Genomic DNA, 18233 nt, shown 5'->3' with positions numbered 1-18233 from the left:
TTGCATGCTGGCCATGATCTCAGAGCGGGGGTGCGCTGTCAGATCCCAGGTAGGAAGCACAGCGGCCATAACTAGCCTGGATGGGAAGCTCATTGAGACCACACAAAGGGAAAGGGCAAGGCCTCTTCACAGGGGAAAATGTAGGCTGTCAACAGAAAGTGGAACTGCATGGTTTCTGTCTCATTTTTTATTTTATGGAGCGTCATCTAGTTTTTTTTTTTTTTTCATCTTCAGACTAGAAACAGAAACAAAGACATTTTTTAAAGATATTGTTCACAGACCTGAAAACCATGCTCAGACTAGCTTTGTTCATATCTCAGCCAGCAAACAAGCGAAGGCCTGCTTTTTTAGGCTGGTGGGTATGCAGGCTGGGGCGGGGGCATGCAGGAGGGGCGTCTCAGCTGATTCTCATAGCACAGAACACTTGCCCAGTTCAGTTTTGTGTTGTTCAGGTGGGTGTTTGTAGCCTGTCAAGGTATACCTCTTTCTGGCCTCCAATGTCGTCAGCTTTCTAGGCTTTGTGCCACTAACGGTTGGTGCCCACACTTGTCCAAGTCATCTGTGAGGTTATAATGACCAGGGTGGGCTGGCTCATTCCCCAGCAGATCCCCTGACCTCCAGTGACACTTTGCCATTGACTTGTCAAGCACATTTCTTTGGGCCTGGCTGCCCTCACACTAAGCCATTTTCTTCATAGCCTTGCCTACGATGCACCAGGGGCTCTGCTGCGGTGAGGATGCTCAGGGCCTGGTATGACGGGCATCCTGCCAGAAACTGTGCGCCACCGGCTCAGGGTCTGTGGCCCTGGAGCCTGGCTGAGCCCTTGGTGACCTCTGCTCTCAAAGCACAGAGGCCTGTGCACCCACCCATCTGAGCCTCAGACTCCCCCTGCCCCCTGCCCCAAAGGCACTTTGCTCTGTTTTCAAGCCTTGGCTCCTGTCTCCCTCTGCCTCCCCTCAGTGGCTTCCCCTCTCCCCACCCAGCTGGCCTCCAGGCTGTCTCAGCTGGCCATTGCTGGCCCTCCAGCCGCTGCCCTCGTTTTGGGTCCCCCCGTTTGTCCTGGCAGGTCTCCTGTTTTGGAGGATTTGCCTCACAGTCTCATTTTAATGCTCTTGTCAAAAGATGTGAAGAGAACATTTGTGGTCCTGGCGGGGGTGCAGGTGAGGTGTCTGCTGAAACCAGAATGCTCAATGACTTCCTAGAGCCTATCAGGTGACACCTCATTGCCAAGGGTGGGTTGGAATCATAAAATTTCAGGCAGCTGTAGGCTGGCTTTCTTGGACCAGCTGGATTGGGCCTGTGTAAGTTTACTCCTTGCTCGTTCCTTTGTTTCTCAGCTAGTCTGGTGCTGGGGAGACAGGCACAGGTGGAACTGGTTTTATGGGAGAAGGTGGGCTGTGCACAGACCAGGGCAGCGGTCTCTGGAGAGCACAGCCTGGCAGCAGGGTGCTGCAGTTCAGAGGGAGCTCGGGCTTAGCTCCTGCGTGGGTCTTTATCACAGCGGGGCATTACTGTGATGGAGAACCTGTGTGAGGGTTCCATCTCTGATCGTTCATAGGTTTATGGCTTCACAAGTGTGTTTTTAAGATGTATTTCTTTTTTTTTAATTGTGGTAAAAATATATACAGCAAAACATATACACAACAAAACAATTTCTGCATGTATCATTCATTGACATTGATTACGTTCTTGGAATTGACCACCATTCTCTATCCTCTCCCAAATTATTCTACCATCGTTAGTGTCAACTCAGTGCCCCCTAAGCAAAAACTTCCCCTTTCCCCTCCCTTCCACCCCAGGTAACCACTAATAATTTTCGTCTCTATATATTTGCTTAGAACTCTCTGGGTGGTGCAAACAAGTGTTCGACTACTAGCCGAAAGGTTGGCAGTTAGCACCCATCCAGAGGCACCTCAGAAGACAGGCCTGGTGATGTGTTTCCAAAAGATCACTGCCTTGAAAGCCCTGTGGAGCTTTTCTACTCTTACACACATGGGGTTGCCATGAGTCAGAACCTATTTGACAGCAGCTAACAACAAAAACAATATATTTGCTTAAGGAGCCTAGATGGTGCAAGCAGCGTGAGATTGACTACTAACCTAAAGGTTGTGAGTTTGAACCCACCCACCAGCGACTCTGTGGAAGAAAGGCCTGGTGCTCCACTTCTGTAAAGAACCCTGTGGAACAGTCTGTTCTAACACATGGGGTTGCCATGAGTCAGGGACCAAGCTGGACAGCAACTAACAGCAACATGTATTTACCTGTTTCATGTAAGTAAGGTCATACAGTATTTTTCCTTTTGTGACTGACTTATTCAGCACAATGTTTTCAAGGTTCATCCATGTTGTAAGCTGTTTTTTACATATGTATGCTGTGTCTCCTCCTGTTCCCTAGCTAGAAGGTGTTGAAGTTGGGGTTTGATCTCACTTGGAGAACCTGCATATTCACCATAGGGTCTCTTGCCTTGGAAGGAACTGAGATATAACTTCGTGTGACCCTTTCATTTTACAGAGGAGGGGTCTGGCAGAGTTGGTGGGGGCCAGGCCACTCCAGGCAGGCAGTGGAGGCTGGCCAGCTCCACAGCAGTCTGGTGCACACTCTGATGTTGTGCTGGTTGTACATGGCTGCTGTTGCCAGGAATGTCCTCTTCCCTACCCAGCTGCCTCTCATTGCTCAGCTGAGTGTCCACCTTAATGCCTGGCTCCTATACTTGGCAGGGCAGGTATGCTGGAAACTGGAGGACCCCTTGTTATGCAGCACTATGGCTACCCAAGGGCAGCTTCCAGGTGGGGCCTGCTGGCGAGGCCCCTGCAGGAGGAACGTGCTAGGTGTGTAAACATCTCTCCCCCTTTTGTGTTTCAGTGAGGATGCCATGAGGAAGGCTGGTGTGGCCCACAGTAAATCCAGCAAAGACATGGAGAGCCATGTGTTCCTGAAGGCCAAGACGCGGGTAAGGCCTGGCAGGGATGGAGCCATTTGGCAGAGAGGCCTGGCGGGGTGGGAGTGGTACAATTTGGACTCTGACGGGACCCTGGTTGGCGGCTGGGAGGGGGTGGGGTGGCCACTCACTGTTTGATACCTAGCTTTATCGGCTTTACCTGCAGTACCCTGTGTATCTTCTGGTGTGTCCATGTTACAGGAGGAGCCTGGTGCCACAAAAACCTCAGGATGCAGGCCCAGCCTTGCCCCATAACTCACTGCTGGCCGCATTTATCCATGGTCACTTCTGTGTGCCCTGTGGGGCCTCCTTTGGCCATTTAGCTGTTCTTCTAGAGGGGGAGTGCTCAAGGCCTCTTCCTCAGCGACTTTGAGACTAAACCTGCCTTCTGCATGAGCCCCCTGGGGTCCTCTCCCCTCTAACCCCACAGGCCTGACATGGGGACTGAGAAGGGACTGGATCTCCTTTTGTTAAACAAGGAGTATGATGCTCGATGAGAAAGGCCTGGGAGTAGGACAGTCAAAGTGGGTGGAGAAACAGGGCTTCCTGAGCTCCGACCAACTGGCAGCAAACCACATGCTCTGTGCATCAGCCCCTCTCATCCTTGACTCTCATGGGCGTGGGGGCAGGGGGGGTTTCATTAGAAATGAGGAACCAAGAAGCTAAGCATCTTGCCTGAAGTTCCCAGCTCTCAGTGGGGTCGCTAGTGTGAACCTCTTGTTCTGCACTACATCTGAGCTGCCCACCCCAGGTCCTGGGCCGTGCAGGCCTCGTGGGCCCTCATAGCATCAACTCTGCTCTGAGCTCCTCATGCCTGAGGGTGGTGTCAGAGCCCTAAGACATGCCATGCGTCTGGCATTCAAAGCAAATGCTGTTTATGGTCCCTGATTGAGTACTGGTTTGGACAAGCTGTCAAGTCACAGAGGGGCCAGCTGGGGAAATGTGAATGTGGACTGGGTGTTTAGATGGGCGAAACTGTTTTGCAAGGGAAAGTTAAAGGTCATTGGCCAGAGCAGGCAGATTATAAGACAGCAAATAGTCTGCCCAGCCTAATCTTAGAGGCTGGAGTGCACGTGTGTGTGTGTGTGTGTGAGTGTGTGAGTGAGTAAGCACATATATGTACAGGGAGGAGCTCGAGAGCACTGAGCTGACGCAGGCAGCAGTGGGCTCTGCACTGCAGGGGGAATGGTTTTCTTAATTAAGTGAATATATGTGATAGGAATTAATCTTTAAAGCTTTTAGAAATAGAACTACCATATGATCCAGCAATGCCACTTCTCGGAGTATATCCTAGAGAAATAAGAGCCTTTACATGAACAGATATATGCACACCCATGTTCATTGCAGCATTGTTTACAATAGCAAAAAAGATGGAAGCAACCAAGGTGCCCATCAGTGGATGAATGGGTAAATAAGTTATGGTATATTCACACAATGGAATACTACGCAATGATAAAGTACAGTGATGAATCTGTGAAACATCTCATAACATGGAGGAATCTGGAAGGCATTATGCTGAGTGAAATTAGTCAGCTGCAAAAGGACAAATATTGTATGAGACCACTATTATAAGAACTTGAGAAATAGTTTAAAGAGAGAAGAAAATATTCTTTGATGGTTATTAGAGTAGGGAGGGAGAGAGAGGGGCATTCACTAATTAAATAGTAGACGAGAACTATTTTAGGTGAAGGGGAAGACAACACACAATACAGGAGAGGTCAGCACAACTGGACTAAACCAAAAGCAAAGAAGTTTCCTGAATAAACTGAACAGTTCAAAGACCAGCGTAGCAGGGGCAGGGGTTTGGGGACCATGGTTTCAGGGGACATCTAAGTCAATTGGCATAATAAAATCTATTAAGAAAATATCCTGTATCCCACGTTGGAGAGTGGTGTCTGGGGTCTTAAATGCTAGCAAGCTGCCATCTAATTGGTCTCAACCCACCTGGAGCAAAGGAAAATGAAGAACACCAAAGACACAAGGTAATTATGAGCCCAAGAGACAGAAAAAAACAAACCAAACCCACTGCCATCGAGTTGATTCCGACTCATAGCGACCCTATAGGACAGAGTAAAACTGACTGATAGAGTTTCCAAGGAGCGCCTGGCAGATTCGAACTGCTGACCTCTTGGTTAGCAGCTGTAGCACTTAACCACCAGTGTTTCCAAGAGACAGAAAGGGCCACATAAACCAGGGGCTACCTCAGCCTGAGACCAGAAAAACTAGATGGTGCCTGGCTATAACCGAAGACTGCCCTGACAGGGAACACAACAGAGAACTCCTGTGGGAGCAGGAGAGCAGTGGGATGCAGACCTCAAATTCTCGTAAAAAGACCAGACTTAACGGTCTGACTGAGACTAGAAGGACCCTGGAGGTCATGGTCCCCAGACCTTCTGTTAGCCCAAGATAGGAACTCTTCCCAAAGCCAACTCTTCATACAGGGATTGGACTAGACTATAGGGTAGAAAATGATACTGGTGAGGAGTGAGCTTCTTGGATCAAGCAGACACATGAGACTATGTGGGCAGCCCCTGTCTGGAGGGGAGATGAGAGGGCAGAGGGGGTCAGAAGCTGGCTGAATGGACACGAAAATAGAGTGGAGAGGAAGAGTATGCTGTCTCATTAGGGGGAGAGCAATGAGGAGTATATAGCAAGGTATATATAAGTTTTTGTATGAGAGACTGACTTGATTTGTAAACTTTGACTTAAAGCACAATAAAAATTGAAAGAAAAGAAGAGCAGGCCAGTGCTGTAGTGGCATTAACAAATGTTACTGCAGGGAAGGTAGCAAATTCCTTTTAAGTTCTGTGCCTGTGACTCAAAAACAAGGGCATTGCCTTTTTTCAGGCAGCATTTAATGCTATCAGTTAAAGTCATTCTTCTTTCCACAAGAAATTCATAAAGCATTTTTGAAGACATTGCATTTTTAATACCTTCAAGAGCTGCCTGCCTTGTCTTTGCACTGTTTAAAACAAAATATAAGAGAAAGAAGATCCAACTGGAGTGTACCATCAAAGACTTTTAAAAATATTAGCTTAGTATTTCCTTCTAATTTCTTTCTATCTACACATTTCTTATCTAATGTCATCAGGCTCTAAAAATTTTTCTATAATTCTCATCTACAAGTCACCTTATTGCACAGAAGATGCTGTATAGCATTTGTCTGTTTATTAGTTTAATAGCCTTAACTTTGCATGACATATTCTACAGTTCCAGTGTATAAAACGTGTTTCCCTATATTACATATTTAAGTAAAACATTTTTTAATACTAAGAAAAAGAAATTAACAGCTTTATGGAGATATGTTGTGAAATGCATTCCTTTGTGTGGCCTTTTATCTTGGTTCTTTGGGAAAATGCCTTAGGAGATTTTTCCCCTGAACTTTGAGAAGTTAACCTTTGTCAGCTCGTGGTCTTCCTGGGAGGGCCATGCCTTGAAATTGACAAGGAGTTTGCCCATATAAGCAGCCAACCCCACAGAGGCTTTTCAGAGGCAAGGAGAGAAGTAGACAAAATCCATTAGCAGTCATCCCCATTTCCTCCAGCCCTAGGCATCCACTTAACCTACTTTCTGTCCCTATGGGTTTGCCTGTTCTAGACTTTTCATATAAAGGAAATCATATAATATGTGGGGTTTTGTGACTGGCTCCTTTCACTTAACAGAATACTTTTAAGGTTCATCCGTGAATCCTGTTGAAGACATTTTCAGTACATTATTCCTTTTTATTGTTAAATAATGTTCCATTATATGGATATACCACATCTTGTTTATCCATTCATCATTTGGATTGTGCTCACTTTTTGGCTATTACATGTATTGCTGCTGTGAACATAGGCTACAAGGTTTTGTGTGGATATTGCTGGTTCATATGGTAGCAATAGTTAGCCTTTTAAGGAACTGCCAGCCTATTTTCCAAAGCAGTTGCACCATTGCACGTTCTTAGCAGCAGTGTCTGTGGGCCGTGATCTCTTCAGGTTTTCACCAGCACTTGTTATAATCTGTCTTTGTGATTCTAGCCATCCTACTGGGCATGAGGTGGTATCTCATTGTGGTTTTGATTTGCATTCCCTGATGGCCATGGACGTGGATCATCTTTTCATGTGCTTCTTGTACATCTTCTCGGCAGAAATGTCTGTTCAGATCCTTTGCCCATTTTTTAGTTGGGTAGTTTATTTTTTATTGTTGAATTGTAGGAGTTCTTTGTGTATTCTGGATACAAGTCTCTTGTCAGGTATATGATTTGCAAATATTTTCAAGGATTGAATGTTACTGTATTTTGTTAGTTTGTATTTTCTATAACATACTACTTATGTTCTAATACGAGGCTATTTTTATGGAGTCCCTGGGTCATGCAGTTAACACACTTGGGTGCTAACTAAAGGGTTAGTGGTTCAGATCCACCCAGAGGCACCTTGGAAGAAAGGCTTGGTGTTCTGCTTTTGACAAAGAAGCCACTGAAAACCCTATGGAGCAAAGTTCTACTCTGACACACATAGCGTCACCATGAGTCGGAATCGTCTCATGGTACTGGGATTTTAAAAAATAATTAAAAGAACTTTGATGAGGGCTTACCGAACTATCTCAGCTTTTTGAAATGTAGAATGCTGGTTTGGTATGGTTATCTATTGCTTAGTAGCAAAGCATCTCAAAACTTAGTAGCCTAAAGCAACAATGATTTATCCTTTCTCCTGAGTCTGTGGGTCAGGAAGTGGGGCAATGGAAATTGCCTGGCTAGGCTGCTCTTCTGCTGGTCTCACTAGGGATCTCGTGTGGCTGCATGTAGTTGGAGGCTGGGCTGGAACGTCCGTAGGGTGTCCCTTGCATGTCTGTGCATTGATTTCCTTGTGGTGTCTCCAGCAGCCTTTCGCAGACTGCCTCACAGCATGGCGACTGGCTCCCGAGAAGGAGGAATTGGGAGCTGTCAGTCCTTGGGAGTCCTATGCCATCACTTGAATAAGGCAAGCCTTGAGTCCGGTGCAGATTCAGGGAAGGGGAAGTGGTCTCCACCTTTTGATATGAGCAGCAGCCTGTGTGTATAGGGTGGGCAGTGACTTTTGGGCATCTTGGAGACTAGCTCCCACAGAGACAACTCCCAGCAGCTGGGGAATACGCTTTCCTCGCAAAGGAGGCATCTGACAGCACAGCAGTCTCCTCCTGTCCGCTCTGCTTCTGTGATGCTGCTGACCTCAGGCTGGGCCTAAACAGCTCCTGTACCATTTCCTTTGATCAAGTGTTCTAAATTCCTGACTCCACGAGGAGGCCTTGACTAACTGGAAGAGATGCTTGGAAACTGTCTATGAGGTTTTTCCAGAAACAGCCTGACTTGGGCACTGTTGTCTGATGTCCATCTTTTACTTCCTGCACAAACTCTACATGGAGGCAGATGCCCGTGACTATAGTGAAGACCTTCCTAAGGGAGGGGCACTTGTTACCTGCCCCTCCCTCCTGAGACCCGTCAGAACAATTGTGGATGAATTTAAAAGGTGTGGCCTTGGGGGTGAGTATTTCTGTTTCTGGACTCCAGGAGGCGCTGGGAGGCTGTGGAGAAGGGCTGTCCTCAGAAATCCTGGCAGTCCTGCAGGTCCAGAGGCACCTACCCTGCAGAAAACCCAGAACACTAGTGGACACCTCGCACTGTCTAGTGGACACCTAGGCAAGAAACATTCTGGGTGCTCTTGTCTAAAGAAATTCCTCAGATTGCTTGGAGTTGGCTCAGGCTGCCAGTGTATGTGTTAGCCCCCCAACTAAAACCCTCCTTCTTCTGTCTTTTGGCAGGCTCCAGGCCTAACAGCCAGACCTCACCTGCTCGCCCTAAACTGATATATCCTTGCAAGGCCCTGTATACATGCTTCATGTGTGTGAATTTATTGTCCCCACATCACCCTGTGAAGTGGGTGCAGTACACACCTCCCAGTTGACACACAGGAAACCTAGTCCCACAGTGTGCTTTAACTTGCCGAGGATGTTACACAGCTTGTTAAAGGCAAAGCTGGGGCTTGAACCCAGGTCACCTGGTACCAGAGCCCACACCACTTCTCACTACTGCCTCCCATCTATCAAAGCAGAAGACACCCAAAACCACCAGACCTTAATTCCTAAGGGTGGGATAATCTCAGCCTAAAAGAGGCTGAGGGAAGCGAAAAGAACTGTGCCTGGAACGGGGTGGATGATCGTAATAATGGTAGTTCCAGACGTTGGAACCAGCCTTCTGAAGGCTCCGGAAGACTTGGCATCCACAGTGAGAGCACAGCCAGGGTCCTAGGAGATGCTGTTAGAACTGGATGCATTTCTGAACATGTGCTTACTGGGTCTTTTTATTTTTCTTTCTTAATTTTTATTGTACTTTAAGTGAAAGCTTACAAATCAAGTTAGTCTCTCATACAAAAATTTATATACACCTTGCTGTATACTCCTAGTTGCTCTCCCCCTAATGAGACCACGCATTCCTTCCCGCCACTCTCTATTTTCCTGTCTATTCGGCCAGCTTCTGCCTTCTCGTTTCCCCTCCAGACAGGAGATGCCCACATAGTCTTATGTGTCTGCTTGACCCAAGAAGCTCACTCTTCACCAATACCACTTTCTACCCTGTAGTCCAGTCCAATCCCTGTCTGAAGAGTTGGCTTTGGGAATGGTTCCTGTCTTGGGCTTACTAGGTCTTTTTTATTTTTATTTTTTAAGTTGTTGACAATATATACAGCAAAAGTTACACCAATTTAGCATTTTCTACATGTACATTTCAGTGACATTGATTACATTCTTTGAGTTGTACAACCATTCTTAATCTCCTTTTCTAAGCTGTTGTTCCCCCATTGACATAAACTCACTGCCCCCTAGAGTTCCTGTCTAATCTTTCAAGTTGCTGGTGTCACTTTGGTCCCATATAGATAGATCTTGAAAGAATATAACGCTGAAGGCAGACATTTTTTACTAATTAAGTTAGATTATTATTTGGTTTTAAGAAGACTTCAGGGGATATTTTTCGGTTTAAGGCTTAAAGATTATCTCAGGGGAATAGTTTCGGGGGTTCGTTCAGTCTCCATGGCTCCAGAAAGTCTGGAATCCATGAGAATTTGAAATTCCGTTCTGCATTTTCCCTCTTTTGATCAAGATTCTTCTATAGAATCTTAGGTCAAAACGTTCAGTAATGGCAGCCGGGCACCATCCAGTTCTTCCGGTTTCATGGCAAAGGAGGCAGTTTTTCATGGAGGCAATTAGCTACTACACATTCCATTTCTTCCTCCTATTCCTAACTTTCCTTCCCCTGTTACCCCAGGTGAATGGAGACCAATTGTTGTGCCTTGGATGGCTGCCTGGAGGTCCCCAAGACCCTAGGCACCACACAATGAACGTAACATTTCCTCTCTCTCTTTGTGATAGTCCCTTCTCCCTCCTTGGTTTAATTAGGATTCAAAAGTTCCAGATCTCAATTTGCAACTTGCGGTGTCTCCCAGAAACACCAGAGAACACACTGGGTCAGTCTGTCTACCAGCAGGCACTGCCACTCAGGCGAGATACTGTACACTAATCAATCTGTCCTCCAGGGGATGTAGTCCTCTCTCTCTGGCTATTACTCCCATCCCTTCTGTTTCAGCAACCACATTTTCAGTTGGAAAACCCCTACCCAGGGAGGCCCCTTTGGAGCCGGGTGTTGCCTTCCAGTTTTGCCGGAGGCTTCTTTCCCTGCTCAGTGGGAGCTGCTTATATCTGAGCTAACGGAAACACAGGCAGACTTGCCTCCATTTTAGGAGGATGAGAAGCTGGCATTCCCCAGAAGGACCTTGGAGAGATCTGTCTTACTGTTTTCAGAGCCCCAGTGGCCCTGTGGTGGTTGGAGAAACAGATTCCACTTAAATCGCTCAAGTGACCCACCTCTTGGCTCCACTGTAGGGAACCTTCAGTAGAAGTTTGTCTCAGAGCGGCAGCCCACAATTACTGGGTGGGGGAGGGCCTGTCACTCTCAGAACAGACCATCAGGAAGGTCCACCTTGTTGCTTTCAGAGTCCTTCCCCCTGGTAGATTGATGTCTGTGAATGCAGCCTCCACTCAGGCTGCTCTTTTCCTAGCACACAGCAGCGCCAGTCAGTAGTCCTCAGTGCTGACTGGAAGAAGAAGCAGACAGACCCAAACTGAGCCCAGGGGAGATCTGTCCTGTGATTTTCAGAGACCTGAGCTATGGGGTATACAGGAAGGCAGGTAGAGTGCTAACTGTGGGAGCAGACTCCATACAGGGGCCTTCTGTAGCAGTTTGAAACAGCCTGGCAACCAGCAGTTACCAGGTGGGAGAAGGGGTGTCAAGCTCCAGTCATATCCCCATGGAGGTTTGCCTTATTGCTATCAGAGCTATCCCGCCCACCCTCACGCCCTCATCCCCCGCATAAATTTTTGGCTGTGAGTGCAGCGTCTACTCAAGATGCTTGCTTCCTAGCACACAGCAGGCCTCAGTCAGCAGTCTTCAGCAGCAGCCGGAAGTTGGGGCAGACTAACCTTACTGGATCTTTTGAAAATTATATATATTAAACCACTTCTTTTGTACTTAATATAGTTCATAAATGTTTTGCACAAAAATACGGGTCTCTGGTGTACAGTGTAGACACAGTGGTGCCTTATTTATGAGGGTATTCTCTGAATGTCTTGCTTTTCTTATGAGTCCACAGTTAGGGGGTCAGAGTGATGGCTTGGTTCTTCGTTTTTACAGTTCCCCATCTACCTTCCATATGATGGTGCCATCATTTAATTAGGGATTGCAAAGTGGCAGTTGTTCTTGATTCTGCCTTTTCTTCCAAATTTATTGGATGGAATTTTTCTATAAAGAAGGGTTTCCCTCATCAACTAGGGCTACTTGGTTACTTCAAACAGCTTATTTAGGATGGCCAGGAGAATGCTCTCCTGCGGATGGCACCTTTTAACACAAGGAGTTGCTACCCTTGGTCGTGCCTCCAAGGGACGACTATGTGACTGGTGTGTTCAGTCAGGTACAGTGGTTCATTTGGATGCTCACTTGGCCCCGTCCTTGCTTTGTGGAAGCTCCCAAGCACCCTCGTGTCCTCTTGGACCCCTCATCGTGACCCTTCAGTCTCACAGCTGGCTTGCTCTTCGGCCTAATATTGTCCTTTCCTCTGAGGAGTTTGGGTCCTTTTCTAGGATCAAATGGTATTTAGAGGGTGCAGCATGAGTGCCAGGCTTCTCGTTGCTTCTGGGCCTTTCCATGAACAGAGCTAAGAAATAGGTGCTTTTGAAATGACAACAACAACAAACCCACATAATTTCACACTGAAATTTCCGATTGAAATTTAACCTTACATAGTTTTTAACACCTTTCGTTTTAAACGTGTATCTTTTCAGTTACTGTGCATATCTTGATTTCTAATACAACTAGCATGATGACTTATACTCTAAAGTGATCTCAGAATAATTAGACTAATATTACCATTCATAAGAAAATGTGGAATGAAGTTTAAGATTTCTTTGCAGTTACATTTGTCTTTACAATATGTTCAAACCAATAAGGATATGTATTTTTTTAAATAGTAATATTTCATTGAGTTTTCTGTGAAAGTTTATGCAGCAAGTTAGGTTCCCATTTAAAAATTACTACACAGTGGCTACAACAATGGGCTCAAGCAAAACAACAATTGAGAGGATGACACAAGACTGGGCAGTGTTTCCTTCTGTTGTACATAGGGTTGCCGTGAGTCAGAATTGACTCAACTGCACCTAACAACACCACATATTATTCAGTGACATTGGTTACATTTTTCACAATGTGTTAACGGTTTCATTCGTTCCATTTTGGACATTTCAGTAATCTGGTTTCTCTGTCCCCTTGCCCTTCCATCTTTGTTTTAAAGTAATTGTTGACCATTTGGCTCATATAGATGATTTTTTAGAAGTTGCATAGTACTAACTGGTAATAGTCTTTACTTTATGAGCCAGTCTGTTATTTAGCTAAAAGGTGACCTAAGGGGTAGTTGTAACTTTTTTTTCCCCATTGTAAGTATATCTATCACACAACTTTTGCCAATTCAACTTTTTACAGCAGTTGCAGTAATCAGCTGTGCAACCCTACCCTTAATCAATGTGATTTCTTCCGTCACCATTAACCCTCCCCCTTCCCCCTGCCTCCTGCCCCTGGTTAACCACTAATAAACTTTGTTTCTCTGCGCATTTGTCTTTTCTTGTCCTTTGATATAAATGAAAACCCGTTGCTGTCGAGTTGATTCCGACTCATAGCAACCCTGTAGGACAGAGTAGAACTGCCCCATGGAGTTTCCAAGGAGTGCCTGTTGGATTCTAACTGCCGACCTTTCAGTTAGCAGCTGTAGGTAGCTGTTAACCCCTTGCATAACCAAGGTTTCCAGTACAAGTGAAGTCATACCGTATTTGTCCTTTTGTGATTGACTTATTCCACTCAGCATTCTAGCTCCATCCATATTGTAGCATGTATCAAGACTTCATTTCTTCTACTGGCTGAGTAGTAGTCCATTGCATGCATGTACCCCATTTTGTTTATCCATTCATCCACTGATGGACATTTAGGTTGTTTCCACATTTTGGTTGTCGTGAATAGTACTGCAGTGAATATTGGTGTACAAATCTCTGCTTTCAAGTTTTTTGGGGTATATACCTAGGAGTGGAATTGCTGGGCCATGTGGTAGTTGGTTAAGAGCTGTGGCTGCTGACCAAAAGGTTGGCAGTTTGAATCCACCAGCTGCTCTTTGGAAACCCAATGGGGCAGTTCTACTCTGTCCTATAGGGTCACCATGAGTCGGAATCGACTCGACAGCAAAGGGTTTGGGTTTTTTGGTGGTAGTTCTATTTTTAATTTTTTGAGGAACTGCCACACTTTTTTTCCACAACGACTGTACTATTTTGGATTCCCACCAGCAATGGGTGTACAAAACCCAAACCAAACCTGTTGCTGTTGAGTCAGTTCCAACTAATAGCAGCCCTGCAGGGCAGAGTAGAACTGCTAGATAAGGTTTCCAAGGCTGTAATCTTCATGGGAGCACACCACCACATCTTTCTCCCAAGCAATGGGTAAGGATTTCAACTTCCCCACATCCTCACCAAGATTTGTTGTTTTCTGTTTTGTTTTTTTGTTTTCTATCTTAGCCAGCCCAGTGGAAGTGAAATGGCATCTCATTGTGGTTTTGATTTGCATCTCTCTGATGGCTAATGACCCTGAGCGTTTTTTCATGTGTTTGGTGACTATTTGAACGTTCTTTGGTAAGATGTCTGTTCAAATCCTTCATCCATTTTATGGTTGGGTTGTTTGTCTTTTTGCAGTTAAATTGATCAAGGGGTAGTTTTGGTTCAGGGTTTTTGGAGTAACTCAGGGCAGTAGTCTTGGGGAGTCCTCTAGTCTCAGCTTTGAGTTCTATTCCACATTTTTCTTCCATTGTATGAGGAGCCAGCTGTTGTGGCCTTGATGAGAACTGTTCAAGTGGCATGACGGGGGTCACTGACCTTCTCCAACTTGACAAGGGGGAAGGAGAACCAAGATCAATGAACCAAGGCTGACTCCCACAATACAGAGGCGAGACGCATCTCCTCTCTTCAATCTTTTCTACCAATTTGACACTAACTGTCCTTCCCATAGCACTCTCCACTTCTCTGCTGGATTCAACAATTTGTTGCAGTGGCTGCACGGAACTCACAGACAACACTCAGGATGGGGTTTATTACAGAAGTAACTGGTTATAAATTCAGGAGCAGAAATGATTCAGAATACAGTTCTTGGTCAGGATAGCCTTCCAGCCATGCCCAGAGGCAGGATTCTCTCTGGTCCTCAGCCCTTTGGGCCTCTTGGGCCGGCCCAGCCTCTGCCTTACTCGGGCAAATGTTACAAAGCTTTTTGAGCTCTACCAATAAGCTCTGCCTTCCCCACTACCAAGCCTCAGCCCAAGGTGCTCAGCTTTCTCAGTCCATGGGTCAGTGAGCCTGCCTCCTCTGCCAAGTACCCAGAGGCACCGCACTCTGCCCAAAAACCTCCTGCCCGAAGGCACTCAGCACTCTTCACTCCATGGGTCAGGAAGCCTGCCACACTGTCTCCTGCCAGTCTCCTGCTCTGCTGCTTCTACTTCTTGCCATCTCCAGTTTTACAGTTCTCCCTGTCTCCTGGGTCCAGGAATTTCCCAGCGCAGGGATCCCAGGTCCAAAGGACGTGCTCCGCTCCCATCTCAGTGATGGTGAGGTTCTCACCACTCCCACCCCGTCACCTCCAGTAAGCCTAGCAGGATGGCAAAACCAACCAATCCCCTCGTTAGGGTTCTATAGATCTTATTTGCATGGTCCCACCTCCACGAAGGTGCCATGTACCTTATTTGCATTATTAGCAAGTTGTCCAGTCCCTCAATCGGCCACAAGCACCTTATGTGCATAGTTCCACCCTGTCATTTGGTGGGAGTTACAAGATCATAGTAAAAAAAAACATATAAAAAGCAATCCATCATACCATAGGATAGTCACTAGTGAGTGGTAGCTTTTTTAAAGTCACTCAGAAGAATTCTTTTCCCTGTATGATTCTCCCACCGATTTGATATCCAGCTCATTTGTTTCTGTCTATGTCAAAAAGATGTGATGTCAGACCTCCTCTGACTTCGGGAGAAGGGAGAATCAGGATCAGCCCAAAGCTGATTCCTGTAAGGCAGAGGTCAAATATACCTCCTCCAACCCTTTTTACCAATTGTGACACCAGCCATCACTCCCACAGCACTCTCTACTTCCCTACTGGGTTCTATAATTAATTGAAGTGGCCACGCAGAAGCTACAGACCATATTTAGGGGTTTGTTAGGGAAGTAACAGTTACAATTGAGGATCGGGATCAGGAAGCACGTAGGCAGAGTCTGGAAGACTTCCCCCAAAGAGAGGAGCACATCCCTGCCTTGTTCCGTGCAGGACAGTTTTCTCAGCTCCTCTTGACCTTGCAGGCCTCCCCTCAGCCCCTGAAGGACAGGCTCCTCCCAGCTCCCTCAGGACAGGCCTCTTTCTTGGCCCTCAGCCCCTGGCCTCCACTTGGGCCTGGCCTCTGACCTCCTTCCTACCCTGCTTGGACAAGTGTTAACAGCTCTTTAACCTGGCCAGCAAGTACCTGGAGGCACCCTACCCCTGCCAGCAAGCCTCCTGCCCGAAGGCACTCTGCTCTCTGGATCCATGGGTCAGAATGCTTAACTGCGTCATGGCGGCAGAACACGGCTGGCAAACAAACATAGAAGGCGTGTGTTATCTGTATAAAAATGCAGTAGTGCACGTAAAGTGGTTAGAACTGCCCCAGCCCTTCATCGTGCTCAGGTGTGAGCTGTTATTGGTCCCGGTGGTTACTGTTTATGGCCTGGTAACACCAGCCTCACAAGCAACCTGGACATTTCATGTTTTCATAGCGAGCAGGGGAGCTGGTACTGACTGAGGGGAAGGTTACGTGCTCCTCTTCAGCTCATTTCCCTGGAACTGTCTCAGGAAGCTTGGGGTGCTTTGGTATAAAGGAGAGTACCATAACCAGTCTGTCTGGACAGAAATTCTCATGCCTGGGAAGGGTCAGTTTGGGCACCAGCATTGCAAAGGGAGGAAGTGTGGGGAGCAGTGACACCACAGGCCCCGGGGGAGGGGGTGGTTGAGGCCCAGAGGCACAATTTCAGATTCTGGGTTTTTCTCCTGTTGAGAAGGAACGTGGGGGTACTCTTGCAGTTGACTCCCAGCATTCAGCCCCAAGATGTTCCAGGATGACCCAGCCTTTAGAAGAATTTAGGAAACATGTGGAAACCCTGGTGCTGTAGTGGTGAAGAGCTACAACTGCTAACCAAAAGGCTGGCAGTTCAAATCCACCAGGTGCTCCTTGGAAGCCCTGTGGGACAGTTCTACTCTGTCTAGGGTTGCTATGAGTCAGAATCAACTCAACGGCAATGGATTTGGTTTTTTTATTTGGTTTAACCCACAGAAAAGTTGCTCAGCTGGAAATGTGACATAACTGCTCCGGGTGCCCTGTGTCACCTGTCAGGTAATCCTGTTCCTCCTCTCCTCCCCCACACTGGTCTCCTGAGCCTTTCCCCCATGGTAGCAAATCAGCTTCAGGCGAGCACAGACTGAGCAGGAGTGGCACTGGGCCCTGCAGCGTGGGCACCTCTGTCCCCAACTCCAGTGGTCGGCGGGAGGTGTGTCTCACTCAGTCCTGGTTCTGTGCAGAGAGGGCCTGAGGACATGTTCCTGGGCCTCATTTCACGTATAAGATGTCTGAGCGGAAGTACTACGTTGCTGCTTTCTAAACCTACCTCCTCTTGTTCTGCCTTTTATGGAAATGGAGAAGGATGGCCCAGGGTCCTAATGCTGTGTCAGCCACTGGTCCGGCTCTCCCTGGGGCCTTGTCCTCTTGCGCTTGGCCACCTCATTTCTGTTCTGCACTTCCTTGGCCCCATACCTTCATTGCTCCCCAGTCACCAACTGCTGTCCCGTAAGGACCAGCCCTGTGGCAGGCGATGGAGTGGGGTTGTCACCCCAGAACGTTGTCTTTCCCGCCAGGAATTGGTGGGGGTGTCGGCAGCTGAGAGTGTCACCGAGACCTCCTGAGTGCCCTCTGCAGAGCAGCATCTCACTGCCCCTCCTGTGCCACCCCCTCTGCCTACAGCCATCGTCCCTGCTTCGCCTCCCTTCCTGGGGCCACCTTCCCCTTGGGTTATCCTCTGCTCATTTCCTCAGCTGGAAAAAGGCGGTGGGGTGGAGTTTGGAGATAGATGAGGAAAATTAAAGATTCAGAAAATGTCCTTATCTTTTTATATTCATCCAAAACCACTTTGATTTTACTTCTCGTTTCTCTAGGGGTTGTCTTGTGACATTCATTTTCCTGGTTGTCCCTGAGCTCACAGGCGTGTGTGCCTGGAATGTACCTCCCCAGTGCTGGGGCTGAGCATGGGGCTGGGTGGATGCTGCCTTGTTGGCATGCTCTCTGGGGCAAAGACTCGGATCGCAGCAGCACGGGGCAGAGGATGGGGGCTTTGCTCTGCATTCTGGTGGCAGTTTAACTGAGATGTTCTTTTGTGGACAACAGACAAACTCAGAGCAGTGATTTACCCGGATCCCTGGGAATGAGTGTCCGTGGGTGCAGAGATGACACTCCAGGGCAGGCCACCCTGCTAAGCACTGCCAGAGACATGGTATTCGGACTCACATCTCTGGAAAGCACCGCCTGCAGCCAGTCCAGATTTGCATCCCTAGGGAAAAGAGCAGGCGGGGTATTAAAAGTGAAAGCATTTCAATACAAATGCTGCCCAAAAAATGCCCACCCTCATCCACTTCAGAGAAGCC

The 18233-nt window shown here is 47.2% G+C and overlaps 1 protein-coding gene across 5 annotated transcripts in view; it reads left to right on the top strand.

The window, feature by feature from the left end:
- The window catches only part of MED15 (mediator complex subunit 15), a 74001-nt gene that overhangs the window by 20261 nt on the left and 35507 nt on the right, over positions 1–18233 (top strand). For all 5 annotated transcript variants that reach the window (XM_049865374.1, XM_049865375.1, XM_049865373.1 and 2 more), the window contains exon 2: positions 2863–2950. In XM_049865374.1, coding sequence (XP_049721331.1) covers positions 2863–2950 — 88 coding nt within the window. The remainder of the gene's footprint in view (positions 1–2862; positions 2951–18233) is intronic.

The sequence above is a fragment of the Elephas maximus genome, chromosome 22, assembly GCF_024166365.1.
Source record: "Elephas maximus indicus isolate mEleMax1 chromosome 22, mEleMax1 primary haplotype, whole genome shotgun sequence".
In the NCBI taxonomy this organism is placed as follows: Eukaryota; Metazoa; Chordata; class Mammalia; order Proboscidea; family Elephantidae; genus Elephas; species Elephas maximus.
The sequence above is the reverse complement of the archived record's forward strand: the minus strand, read 5'-3'. Positions and strand labels throughout refer to the sequence as shown.